Genomic DNA, 17,816 nt, shown 5'->3' with positions numbered 1-17,816 from the left:
CGTGCGGGAATTTCCCACAATGGCTCCCGGAATGTCCGTCTCCCTCGACCCTTCCTCCAATTCAAATGTCCCCAGCTAACGCTCAAACAGTTTCAACTCCTCCTACTACGACAAGGACTTCCGCGCCGGCGCTGCGCTGCTGCGCGCCCGTCGGCCGTATCTTGTCAAGAACGCATTGACGGGATTGGGTCTGTGCATGTTTACCATCGGTGTCTGTATGGATCCCTTTTCCTTTTCCCTCTCCTGTCTGTGATCTTGTGGCTAATTACGATTTCAAGATGCTTTCACGATTCGCGCTGTCGGGCAAGAAGATTTCTCGGATGTCAAGGTGCCGGATAAACCAGTGGAGAGAAAGCCAAGCCAACAACAGCAGCAATAAACGATGATCAAGCGAGAAAGGTTTACCATCGTGTGTTTCCATATGTGAGGTTCTTTTGGGTCTCTTTTGCATCATGGGGATGGAGTTTGTGGCTGGAATACGGGCTTGCGATGATGCTTTGTATATTGAGTATTATTAAACCGGAGGAACCCCTCTCCATGAAATGGTCTGATCATTGTCACAACATCAGGAACAATGAATCTCAAAACATCTGTACATGAGAAGAGTCATGAAACTCATCCGACCACACAAACGCCGATTACAAAGTAAAAAGAAAAAAAGACAAAAAAACACCCCCCGCCAGATTCATCAAATCTATAGCAATACTGTAGCAGACTCATGATGAAATGAAACTGAAGTACAAACCCCTACCGAGGTACTGAACCATTGGTATCGACAACCCGCTTTTGAGCAGTTGGGTTTGTGTAGGACGTCGAATTGAATCCGTAATTTGAGCGAGGTGCCCCAGACGGCTGAGCGTAGGCCGAATTGGTGGCCCAGGAACGATGCTCTCCAAGACCGCCCTCAGCCGTCGCCGAGCTACGCGGCATCCCTGACCACGGCGACAAGCCCCCTCGCGAGACTCCGGTCGGCCGGGGATCGGCAGAAATCTGACTCTCAGGATTAGTTATATTCGTGAAACGGGATTGACGCGCAGAACTTACCCCCATCTTTGCCAAATCCTCCTCGATAACCGACGGCCGCGCAGGAGCCAGTTCCGGGGCCGCGGGAAACCCAACGTACTTGGCAACACCGGCCATGACGGACACTTCCTGATTGTAGGCCATCTGCTGCGCAACCTGCTGGGACCGCCGGTTCGGAAACGGAATGTAGTGCGGCGCGCTGATCTCCTCGCTCCTGAACCGGTCATGCTGGATCGCGTAAAACTGCTTGCTGACTGCCGACGAGTATCGCTCACGAGCATCGCGGATGCGCTGGAAGAAGGTGCTGTGGATCTGAGCCCGCTCGGCCAGGCTCTTGTTCAACAGTGCCTGCATCCGGTACTGGAAAAGCGTGCGCTCGTACTTGATCTTGGCGTCTCGATGCTGTCGCACGCATTCGAGCTGCCGAAGGAGCTCCGGATGGGTGGGTTCGGGGCTGTTCAGCTGCTCCAGCTCCTGGTCCAGCTTGGCTATCCGTTCGTGATAGATCCTGGACTCACGGTCAGTAGTGCATCGGTAATCTGCGCACCGAGTCACCTACTTGTCGCGCAAGATGGCAAACTGTTTCTCCAGTTCCGCGAGCGACTCAATGGCGGAAATCTTCCGTGCCACTGCCGTCGAGTTAGAAATGAGACTAGCTTGCAGCATTCGTCAAACTTACATTCTTCCTCCGACTTCCCTGCTGCCTCTGCATCCTCCCCATCGGCAGCATCACCACCCTCGTCCTCATCGGCTTGTTCCTCAGCGGCTTCCGCAGTTCCATTCTCGGTCTCATCGTCACCATCTTTGGTCTTCTTCCCTTTTCGTTTTCCTTTCTTGCCCTTGCGGGTTCGGGAAGCCGGAACAGCTACGTCTTCCTCTAACAAGTCCTCGGTGGGCGTCGCTTGGGGAGATGGCGCATCGAGCTTGCTGGGATCCTCCGTTGCCTCATGCGATTGCGGCGCCACCTTCGGTGTATCCTCGCCAGCGTCACTGCGCAGAGAGCCCCGTCTCTTTCGTAGGGGCTCCTCATCGGTGGTGCCAGCAGTTGAATCGTCGCCAGACTGAACACGCTTCCGCTTCTTGCCGGCGAGATCAGGAGGGGACGGAAGCCTCCCGTGATCCTCAGGCACGGATGGCTCATCGCCCGAATGCGCGAGGCCATTCTTATTGGACAAAGCTCGCGATTTGCTGGGAGTTTCCTCTACATCGCCCTCGTCGTCGTCCTCGAGGTCATCGTACGTCGTTGACTGCGCTAGCTTGCTGGGACTGCTCTCGAAGCGTGACGCGCTCACGATGATGTCCCGTCGAGTGCGCGCATTGCTCGGTGATTCTTCGATCCGCTCAGTTTCCGCTTCAGAGTCCAGCTCCGTTGGGGGTTTCCCCAGCTGGAGCGACTCGTCATCGGACACCTCTTGTTCCGAGACATCATCAATCTCGCTCAAGCTGCTAGAGCGACCATCGTCGCCCAACGGGTCGAATGGCAGATTGGAGTTGCCATTGGAGGCACTTTGGTCAGCTCCAGCTGTGGCAACCCCCGCTGGGTCTTTGGGTTCGGCCACGTCCATGGGAATATGGTCACGATTGTAGCTACGTCCAGTATGCGTTGTCAGGTCTCGAGCTCCACGATGGATTGAGAGAGCGTGTCGAAGCGAGGCGGTTTCTCTGCCCAGAATACTCTGGTTAGCATCCATAAACTCATTGTAAACCACCTAATTGGAGTCGCATGACAACGTAGAGAGTGGACATGATCGAAGTTCTCGTGCCCATTAGGCTGTTTTGCTGGGCTGTCGATTGCGTCGATGCTCTCGAGACAGTCTGACAACCGAGGCACCGGACGAAGGACGAGCCCTTTCGACTCCAAAAAAGAGATATTACTTACCCTGGCTAATGCGCCTTCAGCAATACCCGAATTCGTTACTTTGCTCGGATTTGAGATTCCCGCGACAGACGACACTACCAGCAGCTCCCCGCCGGCGCAGCAAAAGCGAGATTGCACCACCACACTCACTTGTCACCGAGCACGATTTGCGATGCCAACGTCCACTATCACCGAACACCGATTCCCGACGAACGAGAGACCAGAGAGGCTTGCATGGGACGGCGCACGTCGACAGAGAGCTCTCGCAAGCAGAGAGCGGCAACGGGTCACGGCACACAACAACAGCGAACGAACCAGGTGGGCGTCTAACCGCAGGCGACAGAAAAGGCACAGAAAGGCAGACAGAAAACGGCACCTATCAAGCGACGAACCTGGAAATGACTGAGCAGACCGTGGATAATCACATTCTGCAGCCAGACAGGAACGTTGTGGCAGCGGACCACGGGGTCATCCCCCGAGCCCAGCAAAGACTCTGGGCTCGGCTTGTTTTCTGCCGGGCGGTCAGTCTCCGCGCCATATCGTACCAATCAGAATAGAGATCTTTCTCACCGCCCTCGCTGTCGTCACGGTCACGTGCAGGGTACATTTGGCCGCATGCTGGAGGTGCCTGGCAGCCGGGCTACGCAGGTGATGACAGAACGAATCCTGTAATTGGACTGGATCTTTCAGTGGGAGCTTAGCGAAAGGAGTTGTTTTCTACGGTGAGTATGGACTGAGATCTGGCACAATAGACCGGGAGATGGCTCTGCGGAGAATGCTCGGGGCCGAAGACTCGGGGATCTTCCCTCGAGATTTCGGACTACATGGTATGGCTGGCGACGGCGGGATACACATTATCTATACGAGAGGATATCCAAGATGAACACTCTGCAACGACAACAACCAAGCTGGATGCGACTTCATTGAGCCAGTCAGGGCCCTGACAGGTCAGCACAGATATTGATAATTGATCTGTCGGTCATAGGTAATCGTCATTCTTATCGCAGGTCACGTGGAGATAAGATGTGTTCGCCAAGCCTCGAGTTCGCAACCAAAAAAATTCCAGACTGGATTGAGAACAGAAAATAATAGAGCTCGCATTGGGAGTCAAAAAATAGCAATTGTTCTGCGACTGGCGTTGTCGTATCAAGTATCACTTGTTGTCTTGGTGCAGTCACGCCATGGGGAAGAAGTCTGGCAAAAAGTCCAAGTCCGAGGCCGCGACGGCCGAGCAAACCGCGACGGACAAGGAACAAACTGTGAAACCGTCGTTCCTGGCTGGGGCGAGCTCCGGAATCGATCTGACACTGGCTTCGCTGTTTGAGAACAGTGTATGTTCCCTGCGGTGCTTGTAATTACCGTGCTTTTTGGGAATGTTGTTGCTGACTCGAGTACAGGCCGGTCCAGTGAAGGCTCCCTCCGTGAAGTACACGCTGCCGAGTCGATCCGAAGCTGAAGATGAGTCTAAAGCGGCTGAGTCTCAGGGTGAGGATCAGGACGAGGACATGGAGGATGCTCAGTCCGGAAGCGACAATGAGCAGAGCGTGGGAAGCGATGACGACGAAGAGAAGCCAGCGAACACCCGCAGCAGAAAGCGCAAGAGAGACGCTGACGAGGCACTCGAGGAGGCCTATCTAGAGAAGGTTGCACGGGAAGAGGAGAAGGCTACAAAGCGAGCAAAACAGACGGAGAAGAAAAACGCCGTCGACAAGGAGGAAAAGAGCGACGGTTCAGATAGAAATGACGACAACTCATCCGAAAGCAGTGACCGTGAAAGTCCTCCTCCCGTCCATGAGACACTAAGCAAGGATTCCATGGCCGCGGAGCTGGACAAGTCTAGCCGCACCGTCTTCCTGGGCAACGTGTCCAACCTTGCGATCAAGTCCAAAAAGGCCAAAAAGACCCTCCTGGCACATGTGGCTTCGTTTCTCCCTACACTGCCGCCGGCAGATAAACCGCACAAGATCGAGTCTATCCGGTTCCGTTCTACGGCCTACAGTACATCAGGGATTCCTCGAAAAGCCGCATATGCTCGCAAGCTAGTAATGGACGAGACCACAGCGAGCACGAATGCGTACGTTGTCTTTTCAACCGCGCTAGCGGCGCAGAAAGCTCCGGCCGCGTTGAACGGCACGATAGTGCTTGACCGACACCTACGTGTGGACAGCGTCGCGCACCCGGCGCCAGTGGACCACACTCGCTGCGTCTTTGTCGGGAACCTGGACTTTGTCGACAAGGAACCCGAATCCGATGACGACGATGAAGACTCGGACAAGAAAAAGAAGAAGAAAAAGAAGAAGAAGAACAGACAGCCGGCGGACGTCGAAGAAGGCCTCTGGCGCACCTTCAACGAACACACCGGCAAGAACCCCAGCACCCAACAGAACGGCGAGCAACGCCGCGGCAATGTCGAATACGTGCGCGTCGTGCGGGACCAAGCCACCCGCGTCGGCAAGGGCTTCGCCTACGTGCAGTTCTACGACCCCAACTGCGTCGAGGAGGCGCTGCTCCTCGACGGCAAGAAATTCCCGCCGATGCTACCGCGCAAGCTGCGCGTGACTCGGGCGAAAAAGATAACCAAGAAGAAGACCGCACCCAAGTTCGTTGTCCCGTCGTCCAGCAACGTCGATAAAACCCTACATGGTCGCGCGGGCAAATTGCTAGGCAAGTCGGGAGCAGCCAAACTGCGCGAGTCCGACATGGTGTTTGAGGGTCAGCGCGCCGTCGAGGGTGCGAGCAGCGTCAAGCTCAAGACCAAGTCCCGCGGAGCAGCAAAGAAAAAGGCCAAAGGGAAGCCCAAGACGCGGAGCGCGCGGCGGGCGGCAGCATGGCGTGCAGCTGGCAAGAAGAAATAACTGTCTTCAATGATTGTAGCAGCTGTTCTCTTCGATGTACACATTTTCTATTGTACTTTTCGGTACATGGAGCGTTGCATGTGAACTTCATGGTCTGCTTTAACGTTAGTTAGTTAGGTTTTAGGCTGTGATTACGTAATCACCATCCATGTTGACCCCGACCAGGCATCTCCATTTAGTTCAGTTTCGCCGCGCCATCTTGTGAAGAGAACAGATCTTGGAAAGGAATACTAGATACTACCTAATCATCTACGATCGGCATTGACGAGACCAATGCGCTCTTAAGTACAGTACCTACTCTTGATTTATTTATTTAGAGTGCCACCGTCGAATGACCCCTCTCCTTGACCTCATCCTTCAACTCCTGACTGTTATTTCCCTCGCGCATTTCCTGCTCCAGGCTATCACGATGGTAGTAATCCGAGGTGGCATGTTGCCGCGACCTTTTCTCCGGCGACCACCGGTCGTCGGTCCGCCCGGCAGGGTGCATCATCGAGGAGACGACAAAGACACCGAAGCCTCTCCTAATGCCAGCGAATCCGTCAATGTGAATGATGATGATGATGGAACCTTCTACCCCAGTCTCGCACAGGTCCAAGAAGTTCGGGAAATCCTCCGGCATGTCCGGAAAGGAAAAGAGATCGTTCCCGACGAAGTGGTGGATATGATCCTCGACGAGGCCGAATACTGGCCGTCCATCAGCGCGACGGTGCATCCGGCGCCCATCGATATCTCGCAGGATCGGGACAAGGAGTGTTTACGGACGGCCCCGTTGTGCATTGATATTTCGGATTCGGTGAGTCGCAACCTGTTTTGTTCCTGGGAGGAGATTTGACACTGACTAGAAAAACTACTATTTTCAGGATGATGGAAAGAAAGTTCAAGTACTGCCACACAGAGGTCTGCACCCTGCGCGCAAGATCGTCTTCAAGTTTTCCTCGCGTGACCAGGGCTGGGGCGGCGGTGCCGGGCACGCGGGCACGTACCGCGGATCGTATACCTGGTTCGACGCATACATCATGCCGTCTGCGCGGGAGGGCGTTGCAGAGCATCAACCGCGGCGGCAAGTGGAGATCCCCCAAGACGAGAATGGGGATGATGTATCGAGTATCATCGTGCCGAATCCAGAAATTCAACCGCCGGAACAGCCTTCATCCTCGTCGTCAGAGCAAGGGCAGCAAGGGCAAGGAGGACAAAGGCGATGGCAAGATTCACATCGGCCTTCATATCTATACCCTTTCCTCCCCCCGTCGACCAAGCTGCAGTGCAACCGGACCGCCACGAGAAGTCTATCGCACTATCACATCGTGTGGCATTACCGCGACTCGACCGCGCCAGACTCTGACGAGGCGGCCGAGATCGAGATCAACCAAGGCCGGGGTCGAGCGACGCTGGACGGGCAGGCCGTCAGGGACATGTGCGTCGGGGATGAGGTGGTGGTTTGGTTGCGTGCGCGGTTCCCGGGCTGGCGGAATCATCTCGAGCATATGACTGTCAGGGTATTTTGGGCTGCTTGATCTGTGTCTATCGTTGTATCATGATACTTTTCACAAGTATGTATAAACCTAGGGAACCCTATCCTTTGCCGAGAAAGGACTCCTCGAACTTGGAGATCCGAGCCAAGTACGAGTACTGCTGCAGCCGCAAGTGCTTCGACATCCAGTTCCGCTCCTGCCGCGGTCGATTCGTCCGACTCCGATGACTCGGATCCTCTCACTTTTCCCCGAAACTGAGCCGATGGAACTGAAAGATGACTTGTCTCGTAGGATTCCAACATCAAAATTGATACATGCATCACACTGACCAATTCGATAGGCACGCCAGAAACCACACATAACTCCAAGGGCAAAACACCGGTCGGTCATGAGAAACGGCCCTGAACTGGGCATCATTCTGCGTCAGATCAATCTGATTCATGTTTTGTACTCCAGACTATTGTGGCTAGCAATAAATTTCCCAGTCTCAACCACCTTCGCTTCTCGTCGTGTACATTGTGTCATGCCCGCATTCCTGCATTGTGCCATGTTCCGTCGTCCCTTGGTTTAGATTCATATCGTTCTCCAATAGCATCCGGTCAAGGTTTCTGAAAACACTGGGTACTTAGATTCCTGGCTGAGGCATCGCCTCGCCCGCTCTGCAGTTTTGTTGTCGTAGCTGGATTTGGTCCGCCAGCGGCGTCGCCGCGTACCGGTTGATCTAGGCTTGACTCCTGGTAGCCTCTTCTCGAACTTTACAACCCACCGTTTAGGTAGAGGTGTAGGGGCGGGACGTATGCCTGTCTCCAAGACTCTCGTTGGGGAGGCCCGGTACTCTCCATTGACCGTTTGAAAGTACAATGCATATTGGATATAGTTACTTGTACTGCTTTTGAGGTCTTTAGCAATGCTTTGAGATTTTCTAACCAATTCCGTCAGGCAGTGGAAGGCGGCTGGCCCGTATGCGATTGCCGAACCGGATCTCCTTCGTATATACAGTTTCCTTGCGCTGTCACAAAGCCTTCGCTATGAGCTGGCCCGGTAAATTATGGAGAACGACGGTTGTGTGAGTGTCAAGACTTTATGTAGGTATTTGCCTCAGGCATCAAGCATATCGGTCTAATCCCGATTAGGATTAGCGCCGATCACGCAATCGCTGATGACGCTTCGGGCAGCAGTAGCTTTAAAGCGGGCTCCTCCCAACTGTTCATTTCTTGATCTTTTTCATTATCTGAGCCCTGAGAAACGAAGATGTGACCCTGAAAGTACTCCTACTAACGCTACAGATTGAATTGAGCACGATGGTGCTCATCTCGCAGCAGCCCGAGCCCTCCTGCTCGGCTGCGGATCAGCCAACTTCTCATTCGCCGATAACAGCCGAGTCTAGCCACGCAAGGTGAGCACAATGCCGGGGATTGACGGCCCTGTCCAAGGGGAATCATGCGGTGAAGGCAATGATTCAATGACTCTGCGCCAGTGGATACTTTGTCGGATGCAAGGAATGATCGGATTCTGGTCCTTTATTTCTGACCTGGGAGCCGGCCTGTTCACGTGGGAGGGCCGATGTTGGACTGTTGTTGACTGATTGTGCGTGCGGAGAAATGCGGACTCGGCCGACTTGGACACTATCTTTAAACCCTGTGAGATAACGCATGGTGTTTGTGCTACGACCGACATAGTGCAATCAAGCCGATTTGAACGGATTCTATCTTTTCCATCTCTTAAGTACTTATTCGCTTATTCGATGAGATAAGCGGAGGAAGTTGAAGGGAAAATGACTCCTCAACGCTGCGCAGCCGTGGTTGTCGGCGCCGGGCCCGCTGGCATCGCGGTGATGGGCACTCTGCTCGAGTTGGGCCTGAGTAAGATCGCCTGGGTTGATCCTGGATTCGATGGAGGCCGCGTGAATCGCAAGTACCGCGAGGTTCCCAGGTACGACAAAGGAAAACCGACTCCTTAAGGGATGATATTAACATCAACAGCAACACCAAAGTCTCCTTCTTCCAAGCCTTTGCCGCAGGCACGCAGCCGTTCCGGCAAATCATTCGCAGCACGCCGCTGCCGAATGCTTTCTCAACCCTGACAAAGCTCGACCAGGACCAAACATGCTCACTGCATTATGCAGCGGACATGTGCCGAGCGTTGACGGATGGGTTGCTCAAAATGGATGCCGTGGTACAGGTCCGGGGGGAAGTCGTATCAGCGGATTTGGACGATACTGTAAGCTTTAACCTTCGAGATCAACAGGAAACCGCTCACCCTATTAACGCTCGCAGACTTCACCACCCCAGTGGACGGTCCAAATCCGCCGCCATGGCACAAGCAACGACCACACAACCACATCCATCATCGCCCCACGGCTTGTCCTCTGCACGGGCTCCGATCCTTCCACCCCACCCATCCCAGTCGATGTCGACAACCTTGCCAGGCTCGACCTTGACACCGTTTTGCAGCCCAGTACACTCTACCACTCCCTGCCCCGGGGCGAGCCCCTCACCATCGCCGTGGTCGGCGGCTCCCACAGCGCCGTCCTCGCACTAATGAACCTCTATGAGCTCGCCAGCACATCCCACCCGCAGCTACGCATCAAATGGTTCACGCGCCACCCCCTACGGTACGCCGAATACCGGAATGACGAGCACGGCGCGTGGATCCTCCGCGATAACACCGGGCTCAAGGGCCAGGCCGCGGAGTTTGCGCGCGCACAGCTCGAGGATGACAAACTTCCTCGGTCCGACGCGGGGAGGTTTATCGAAAAGATCCCCATCGCGGAAACCGATGAAAATGATATCTATGCGAAGCATCTCCCGCAATGCACGCATATCGTGCATGCGATTGGGTTTACACGCTCTCCACTTCCGACGCTGACCATCGCCGGTGACCGCACGAGACCGGTCCAGGACCGGTTGCAGTGGGATTCATCCGTGGGAGGGTTCTTACTCCCACACGGACAGGATACGGCGATGGTTGTGCCCGGCTTGCATGGCGCCGGGATCGCGTTCCCCGAAAGAGTGCGGGATCCATTTGGGAATGTGGAGTGGGCGGTTGGGTTTTTCAAGTTTATGAAATTCTTGCGGAGGGTGTCTCCATTGTGGGTGTAAAGGGGAGAACATATTTGATGACGGTTATGAAAGGCGGCCTATTATCTGAGTACTGGTACTTGGCTTTATGCTGAACTTGTGGTAATTTGATGATCAGACATGCGCCTGGGATTGAGCACTTGCTGTACTGCATGAGAGATTACTATCGCTGATTCCTCTGGGAAAATTGAACGGTGAAAGAATACTATCTGGATCCACCTACGACTACTCCTGCTGGCCATGCAAAATCAATATGTAGGTAACTACGAGTAGTGGACGGATTGAGGAACGCATCCGCAACACATCCTACGAGTTCTCGGCCCAGACTGGCCATCGAAATCCGAGGCCCAGTTTGAATATATAAACCAACCTTCAATGCCGCGAACCGACCATGGTGCACAAAGGAATTACTTGCCTATAGTCGAGTCCAACTCAATCTGCCAAGGTGAATGCAGAAAAAATCCTTCCCAGAAACATTTTCTATTGATACATACAAAACGCAACCCAAAAGCTCAGCTCGATCAAATCAGTAATTACTCGACTCCACCCGCAGGATCCTCTCCCGCCGGCGCGCTCCCCTTGTCTTCTTCTTATGCCCCTTCTCGAACGCCACCGCGCTGTTGTGGGAACGGCCCACGTTGTCCAGGTCCTTGACCTTGTAGATGCGGATGATCCAGTTCTCGCTGGTAAACGCCTCCTCAAGCGTGGTGAGCTGCGGGCCCTCCGTTGGCAGCTGTGCGCCGCGGACCCGATCGACGGGCTGTCCGCCTTGGAAAAGCCGGTGATAATTGTGGTAGGACATCTTGTACCTGCATAACGTCAGCTTGAACTCAAGATGAGGGAGAAAAAAAAAAAGGCATGCTTACATCAAGCTATTCCGCATCGTCGGGGTTGCCTCATTGTCCACACGGTACTCACCGCGCATGGTGAAAAAGTCCCGCTCCTTGACTTCGTCCGGCCATACGCCCTCGGCGATACGCACCATCCACAGGAACTTGTTGATGTCGTCACCCGAATAGCCCAGCAGACCGCCAAACACCACCAACACGTAGTCGACATCGTGCTGCCGCAGGATCGGGTAGCTGACCTCCTCGCGCGAGCTCATCGCTTTGCCCACCGTCGCAATGTGCGTGTTGTTCCACGTGTTGTTGTCCACCAGCGTCGGCCGGTCCGCCATGCCACCGATCTGATAGCCGTAGTCCCACCACGACATGATCTTGGCGTTGCGCGGCGTGTTCTGCCGCAGCCAGTAGTACGCCTCACGGTAGTCGTCAATAATCAACTGGCTGCCGTCCGGCATCCGGCTCGCCAGCACCACCGACGGTGACGAGTACGCGCTCGATGTCACCCACGTGCAGTGCACCACGAACAGTAGAAGATACCCCGCAATCAAGGACGTCGTGCATGTCCGGGAGAAAGCCGAATGGATGAACGCGGACTCCTTGTCCTTCGAGCCTTTGGCGGCTGTCGGCTTCATCAGCAGGAACGAGTCCAGCAACTGCGACAGCGCCACACCCGCCGCCACGCAGACGATCGGCGTCAGCGTCAGCATCAATCGCACCATGACGCCGGCAAAGTAGCTCGCCAGCACTGAGTAAATCACTACAAACACGTGCTCGTCCCGCAGTTCCCGGAAGCACAGGTACACGCCCGCCGGGAACAACCAGACCAAGAATCCCAGATCAAAAAAGAACGCCGGCCACGCCGTCGGCTGGTGCTCCGACACCGACGCGATGATCGGAATGTGTACCTTGGCGTATCCAGTGTCCCACAGCGAGTAGAAGCGACCGGTCCAAGGCGCGATCACACCCGCCATCGTCAGAAGAACGAGAGCGAGGAACGAGACGCTGAAAAAGATAATCAGGGAAACATTCAGCAGCGTCTGGAACTGCTTTCCAGGGATTTGTGCGCGAATATATTCGACAAAGGCCACCACCTGGATCAGCCCGAAGATTCCTATCCATTGTCAGCATGCATCAATTCCCATTGGGTGGTCACCATACCCAGAGCCGACATGTGGTCACTATTACGGACTGGCAAGAATCCAACAAACGGGATCTGCATGCTCGCCAGCATGCCCAGGGCATACCAAGTGGTATAGCTGATGTACAGCCGGGAGCTGTACCGTCCCATCAAAATCAGAACAAACGTATGCAGGGGAATCAAGTTGGTAATAAACACATAACCACCCCAGGCCGACACCATGTAGCCATAGAACAGGGCCGTCAATGCACCCCACATGATCGAGCCGACCTTGACAGCCTTGACCCAGAGGAAAAAGGTAAACACCAGTAGGAAAATAGCAATGGCCTCGTTGTCATAGCTGCCAGCTACAGACCGCGAGATATATCCCGGCGCAATGCCCACGAATGCAGCGGCCAGCAGCCCCGCCGAAGGAGACGGCGACACTTCGCAAGTCAAGAGATACGTAGCCAGAGCTGTCAGGCCGGAAAAGCCGGGAGCAAGCAGCACGCAGATGTTGCGGATGTCCATGGGAAGTGTCAGGAACCGAAGAAGGTGGTAGATCACACCGCTCGTCACCATCAGGCCGGGGTAGAGGGTGCCGCCGGTGACGCGTCCCAGAGGGTGCCATGTTCCTACACCGCTGTCAATGTTTCACGTCGCCGACTCGCTGTTATAAAGGTGCACACACGGTCATCAAACCAATCCCAGAAGCTGTAAAACCCATGCTCTACGAGGTGTTTTGTAGCTCGGAAGTTGAACCAGGGATCGACTACAGCGGATCAGTATTCGATCAGACTATCGCAACGGGGCATTGGAAGGCGCACATTCATGAATGATACTCTCGAATCCTACAATTCAAGTTAGCATCCACTCTCATTGGCTTTGTACAATCAACGTACGGATCACACTGAACAGTCGACTGGCCACGGCCGCGGCGGCAATGGTGCATAAAATGACAACGCGGAGAAGCCAACGGGTGCTTCTGCCTGTTTGGCCCGTCAACAAGGGCTCGATGTGTAAGAGGGCCATGACGGCCGCCGAACCACAAGTCAGCTCAGGAAATGGAATTGGCAGACGAGCAAGACATGAGCTTCAACAACTCCAAGTCATCTCCGTCTTGCCAGGTGGTCTCTTTGGCCCTTGTACAATCTCGTATTTGAAGTGAAATGCAAATACTAGCCGTATTCTTATAACCAATGAAGATCAGTCATGACTCATCCCGAACCAATCTGGATGACTAACCCCATAAACGTTAGTTCAACTTAGCATAGTTACTCGTATTATTATAACAGCCACGTACAACATTTGTATTCAAATATCTGAGCGCGAAACTTGCGTAAGGCTTGGCACCACCGAGTGTCATCGGCAAGGTCACCGTCAACATCGAGCTTCGATCTATAGATCTCATCCACGATTTCTAGACAGAACTCCTCGGTCTTCCTCTCACGGTCTCTTACTAGTTGTTGCTTCTCTTGCTCACGATGACCCTCCCACCGTTATCCCTCGAGCAACTGTCGAAAGTGCTCTCCGACTCCCCATCACATGAGGCCCTCTTCGAGACACTCAGCGACTACGAGGATGAGGCAACTCTGCTTTTCAACGATAACCAAATATCCGGCGATCCGAATCTCTTGAGCGCTTTTTACGCTTCATTTTTGATCTCCCATCTTCTTACGAATAAGCTGTATGTCTCTCTGTTCAACTGACGCTGAACCATCTAATTGATTCATGTGCGTTCTAGTCATGAAGCCCGCGCTGCAACGCACCGGTTACCGCAAACGCTGGTTGCCAGCGACGCCGTCTTACAGAATACCCTTGCTCTGCTACGAGCTGTGTGGCAGCACAACCCGTCCGAAGTGTATCGGATTCTCAGAAATCTGCCGTGGCCGGAACCAGTGAACGTCATAATCAGAAGATACGAAGGTTAGTCGGCTTCTTGTATGTCCCAGGACTTGTAGGATCGAATCGCGTGTCTAACACAACGCTTCTGTGTGCAGCATATTACACCGAAAAGTCCTTCAAGGAAATAAGTCGCACTTTCGAAGCGATCAAGCCCAACGTTGCTGTGGAGTATCTAGGGCTTAACCCGAGCTCGAACATCGTAGAGACCCTGACGCAGAAAGGATGGACATGGGATGCACAGGCGCAATTATTGCGACCGAATCTCCCCGCAGAGCCCGTGAAGCTCGACGGGTCGCGAACGAACGGCATTCCCCGACTAGTTGGGCTTGTAAACCGGGGGAGCTGATGAAAAGTGATATGAGAGTATGAGTCATGACTGCATGATCCTGTCTCTTTGCTGGCGATAATAGATCAACATCTGCTCTGCATGGAGCAATTGCTCGACCTCGGGATCTACAAGGGACAGTGATAGAATCTATCGGACAAGTAGGATCCATTCCTCTTTACCCGTGGAAGCAACGCAAAACAAAAACAGATTCTAAATGATACAAGATGGCTCCCGCCGCGAACTCAAGAGCCACGTCTTCGTGATGATACAGTGATCGTCATATTTATTTCTCCTCATGAACCGAACCCCGGACCTCTTCAATGTATCTAACGTCCACACTCTATTTCGCTGTCTCCGCCGCCTTGGCTTGTAGGAACGCTTCCAGATCGAATCGGCTGTCCTCGGGATCTGTGATGACTGTCGCAGAAATTAGCAGTTGCCCCTGCCTGCTTGCGTCGTCAACTCCCGAAAACACACGACATACCTCCTCCGGTAGTCTTCGACTCTGCTGGCGCATGCCGTTTGCGGTACTCTGCCTTGGCCTGCTCGATCAACTTCTCTTTGCGCCGGTACTCGCGCTCAGCCTCGGCCTTCTTCGCTCGGGCGTCCAGGGTGGCCTGATGCCAGAAACCGTAGACCACGCCGGCGGCGAGGGCGGAATAACGCAGAACCTGAAGACGTTGCCGATATCGATTAGCTCTTGGATCCGCCCGTCGAGAAACGCAAGCCCCGTAGGAAGTTTCCCAGCACTCACATTGACGCCCTGAGAAGCCATGATTACCGAGGATCCCTCTTATCCCTCTTTGAGAAACAGTCGCAAACAAGGAACAGGTGGATATCGCTGGAACTCCAAAGAAAAGTCAAACCCGAAGCTGGCGCGGGCAGCCAATTGAAGAATCTATGGTCAATGGCTGTGACAATCCAAGCCGAACGGCGCAACTAAGGTTGGCGAGATTTTGATTCCCGGGGGGTGTGATGCTGACTAAGCATCCCGGCCAGAGCTGCCCGTTTGCCGTGACTCTGAAAACCACGACCAGGTTTGGTAAATGAAGAAAGCCTGGAGGCTGGAGGTGCTGCATCGCAGGGAACCTCGGCCCAGTCGCAATGCAGTCGCGCAAAGATGAAATCCTCGCCAAGCGGGCGAAGCTCGCCGAGCTGAAGCGGCAGCGCGAGCTGCGGCAGAGGGAGTTTAACCAGACCCGGGCGAGCATAGGTGATAGCTCAGAGGTGAGTATAAACCATTCCATTTCTTAATTGGGCGTATTGCTGAGTGATGTAGGTTGTATCGACCTCGTCAAGTCGCGCCGACAGCAGAGCCGAGCTCGACAGCCTCATCTCACGCCTTGTTGACCGTCCATCCCCCTCCCATTTCCGCGATGGCGATGGTGCTTCCCGTAGAGGCAGCAGACCCAATTCGGTGCTCAGCGCGAGCCAGCTCAGCGGTGACAATGCGGATCTGGGGTCGCCTGTGCGGCCCATGACCCAGTCCATCGCGACGCAGACCGACGCGACGGATGCAGCCGTGCCGAGTCCCCCCCAGTCCGCGCCCGAACCTGTCAAGGAGATTGTGACGTACAGCAAGGCAATCCAGACGGATGATTTGCCGCCGATGCCGGACGCCGCGGCACCGGAGAGCACGTCTGATGCGGAAGACGGAGAGACGTCCACCACCAACAAGAGGCTGAGCCGCCGCGAGCGCGAGCGAGATGAGGAGATCCGCGAACGGCTGCGGAAAGAGATCGAGGAGGAAATTCAAGCGACAAAGTCTCAAGAAACCGGAGTGGGGTCGACGCAGCTACGGTTCCCGCTACGGACGTTAGATGACGACGAGCTCAGAGCTGTTACGTCCTCAGAAGAGTTCCTGGACTTCGTGGATCGGTCCACAAAAGTGATTGAGCGGGCGCTGGACGAGGAATACGATGTCCTGGCTGACTACGAGCTGGGCGGTGTCAGTGCAGAGGACGAAGACGAGGAAGAGTACGGGAGGAAACGAAGAGGCATCAAGGAAGTGGCTCAGTTCTACGACGAGAGATGGAGCAAGAAGCGCATGATTAGCGATTTGAGTTTTTCTCCCAAGGTGTGTCCGATTTAATTCATGGCAGAGGGTCCATCTAACATGTCCCAGTTTCCCGAACTCGTTCTCGCAGCGTACACCAAGAATCCAACCGCGCCGCATGAGCCGGATGGGTTGCTGCAGATCTGGAACCACCATCTCCATTCGCGGCCGGAATACGTCTTTCATTCCACATCAGATATCCTCGCGGCCAAGTTTTCGCCGTTCCACCCGAACCTGATTGTCGGCGGCACGTACTCGGGACAGGTCCTGCTCTGGGACACACGGTCATCCCGAGCTGGTGGTGGGGCGCCCGTCCAGAAGACGCCGCTGACCGGATCTGGGCACACGCATCCCGTTTACAGCATTGCGATTGTTGGCACGCAAAACGCGCACAACATCTTGACGGCGTCGACCGACGGCGTCGTCTGCGGCTGGACGGTTGACATGTTATCACAGCCGCAGGAGTACCTCGAGCTGACGACGCCGCCACCGTCGCGCACCGAGGACCTTGCACCGACGACCATGTCGTTCCCGCAATCGGATCCGACGTTCTTCCTGGTCGGCACCGAGGAAGGCACCATATACCCATGCCATCGGTACGACCGCGCGGGCGCCAAGGCCGGCACCGACCAGCGGCTTGCGTATCGCGGCCACGCGGCGCCGGTCATGTCGACGTCGTTCCATCCGGCCCGGGGCCCCGTTGATCTCGGCGATCTACTTCTGAGCTCCAGTCTCGACTGGAGCGTCAAGCTCTGGCGGGTGCGGCCACCAGCCACCACCGCGGCATCGGCCGGCGGCGTCGCCGCGGGGCCGCAGGTGGTCTCGCCGCTCCTGGACATCAACCGGGAAGACGTTGTCTACGACGCCAAGTGGTCACCGCACCACCCGGGCGTATTCGGGCTAGTCGATGGCGGCGGCCATTTGGAGATCTGGGACCTCTGCACGGACACGGAGGTGCCCGTCGTGCGCGCCGAGCCGTCGCGCGGCCGCGGCGGGGTGCTCACGCGCAGCCTTAACAAGCTCGCCTGGGAGGAGCGCGAGGGCCGCAAGGTGGCCGTTGGTGGGCTGGACGGGGTGGTGACCGTCTTCGAGGTGGGCAAGGCGCTCAGCGGGACGGTCGAGGAGGTGCCGTCGGAGGAGTGGACCAGCATGAAGCGGCTAGTTTCCAAGCTGGAGCAGAGCGACCGGGGGATTTAATGTTTGTTCAGATACCCATGTTTGTCTGTGTACATTCTCCTCAGTCCTTCAATAATGAATGAATCTGATCCTTGCAC

General features: G+C 55.0%; 9 protein-coding genes across 9 annotated transcripts; 6 read left to right on the top strand and 3 right to left on the bottom strand.

Moving 5' to 3' along the window:
* Positions 1 to 19: 19 nt before the first annotated feature.
* On the top strand, positions 20 to 379 carry VTN31DRAFT_3652 (uncharacterized protein; the record flags this gene model as incomplete). Its single annotated transcript, XM_069403955.1, has 3 exons — positions 20 to 33; positions 91 to 215; positions 279 to 379. 3 exons carry the CDS (start codon positions 20 to 22, stop codon positions 377 to 379), a joined length of 240 nt encoding a protein of 79 aa, XP_069260977.1.
* A 368-nt stretch (positions 380 to 747) lies between these two features.
* Positions 748 to 2,588, bottom strand: VTN31DRAFT_3651 (uncharacterized protein; the record flags this gene model as incomplete). The annotated part of the gene is made up of 4 exons (XM_069403954.1): positions 748 to 990; positions 1,045 to 1,531; positions 1,583 to 1,652; positions 1,703 to 2,588. 4 exons carry the CDS (start codon positions 2,586 to 2,588, stop codon positions 748 to 750), a joined length of 1,686 nt encoding a protein of 561 aa, XP_069260976.1.
* Positions 2,589 to 4,062: 1,474 nt separating this feature from the next.
* Positions 4,063 to 5,736, top strand: VTN31DRAFT_3650 (uncharacterized protein; the record flags this gene model as incomplete). Its single annotated transcript, XM_069403953.1, has 2 exons — positions 4,063 to 4,212; positions 4,279 to 5,736. The coding sequence occupies 2 exons, from the start codon at positions 4,063 to 4,065 to the stop codon at positions 5,734 to 5,736; spliced, it is 1,608 nt and encodes a 535-aa protein (XP_069260975.1).
* A 331-nt stretch (positions 5,737 to 6,067) lies between these two features.
* Positions 6,068 to 7,253, top strand: VTN31DRAFT_3649 (uncharacterized protein; the record flags this gene model as incomplete). The annotated part of the gene is made up of 2 exons (XM_069403951.1): positions 6,068 to 6,532; positions 6,600 to 7,253. The coding sequence occupies 2 exons, from the start codon at positions 6,068 to 6,070 to the stop codon at positions 7,251 to 7,253; spliced, it is 1,119 nt and encodes a 372-aa protein (XP_069260974.1).
* A 1,732-nt stretch (positions 7,254 to 8,985) lies between these two features.
* Positions 8,986 to 10,312, top strand: VTN31DRAFT_3648 (uncharacterized protein; the record flags this gene model as incomplete). Its single annotated transcript, XM_069403950.1, has 3 exons — positions 8,986 to 9,143; positions 9,194 to 9,431; positions 9,488 to 10,312. 3 exons carry the CDS (start codon positions 8,986 to 8,988, stop codon positions 10,310 to 10,312), a joined length of 1,221 nt encoding a protein of 406 aa, XP_069260973.1.
* Positions 10,313 to 10,817: 505 nt separating this feature from the next.
* VTN31DRAFT_3647 (uncharacterized protein) lies at positions 10,818 to 13,285 on the bottom strand (the record flags this gene model as incomplete). Its single annotated transcript, XM_069403949.1, has 6 exons — positions 10,818 to 11,100; positions 11,158 to 12,247; positions 12,295 to 12,888; positions 12,945 to 13,025; positions 13,081 to 13,104; positions 13,156 to 13,285. The coding sequence occupies 6 exons, from the start codon at positions 13,283 to 13,285 to the stop codon at positions 10,818 to 10,820; spliced, it is 2,202 nt and encodes a 733-aa protein (XP_069260972.1).
* A 452-nt stretch (positions 13,286 to 13,737) lies between these two features.
* VTN31DRAFT_3646 (uncharacterized protein) lies at positions 13,738 to 14,504 on the top strand (the record flags this gene model as incomplete). Its single annotated transcript, XM_069403948.1, has 3 exons — positions 13,738 to 13,940; positions 13,998 to 14,179; positions 14,254 to 14,504. The coding sequence occupies 3 exons, from the start codon at positions 13,738 to 13,740 to the stop codon at positions 14,502 to 14,504; spliced, it is 636 nt and encodes a 211-aa protein (XP_069260971.1).
* A 322-nt stretch (positions 14,505 to 14,826) lies between these two features.
* VTN31DRAFT_3645 (uncharacterized protein) lies at positions 14,827 to 15,261 on the bottom strand (the record flags this gene model as incomplete). The annotated part of the gene is made up of 3 exons (XM_069403947.1): positions 14,827 to 14,903; positions 14,971 to 15,157; positions 15,241 to 15,261. The coding sequence occupies 3 exons, from the start codon at positions 15,259 to 15,261 to the stop codon at positions 14,827 to 14,829; spliced, it is 285 nt and encodes a 94-aa protein (XP_069260970.1).
* A 329-nt stretch (positions 15,262 to 15,590) lies between these two features.
* VTN31DRAFT_3644 (uncharacterized protein) lies at positions 15,591 to 17,739 on the top strand (the record flags this gene model as incomplete). Its single annotated transcript, XM_069403946.1, has 3 exons — positions 15,591 to 15,713; positions 15,766 to 16,563; positions 16,612 to 17,739. 3 exons carry the CDS (start codon positions 15,591 to 15,593, stop codon positions 17,737 to 17,739), a joined length of 2,049 nt encoding a protein of 682 aa, XP_069260969.1.
* Between the last annotated feature and the right edge of the window lie 77 nt (positions 17,740 to 17,816).

This window comes from Thermomyces dupontii, assembly GCF_041956625.1.
Source record: "Thermomyces dupontii strain NRRL 2155 unplaced genomic scaffold VTN31scaffold_3, whole genome shotgun sequence".
NCBI classification, from domain to species: domain Eukaryota; kingdom Fungi; phylum Ascomycota; class Eurotiomycetes; order Eurotiales; family Trichocomaceae; genus Thermomyces; species Thermomyces dupontii.
Note: the sequence above shows the minus strand (reverse complement) of the source record. Positions and strands in the feature narration are given on the sequence as shown.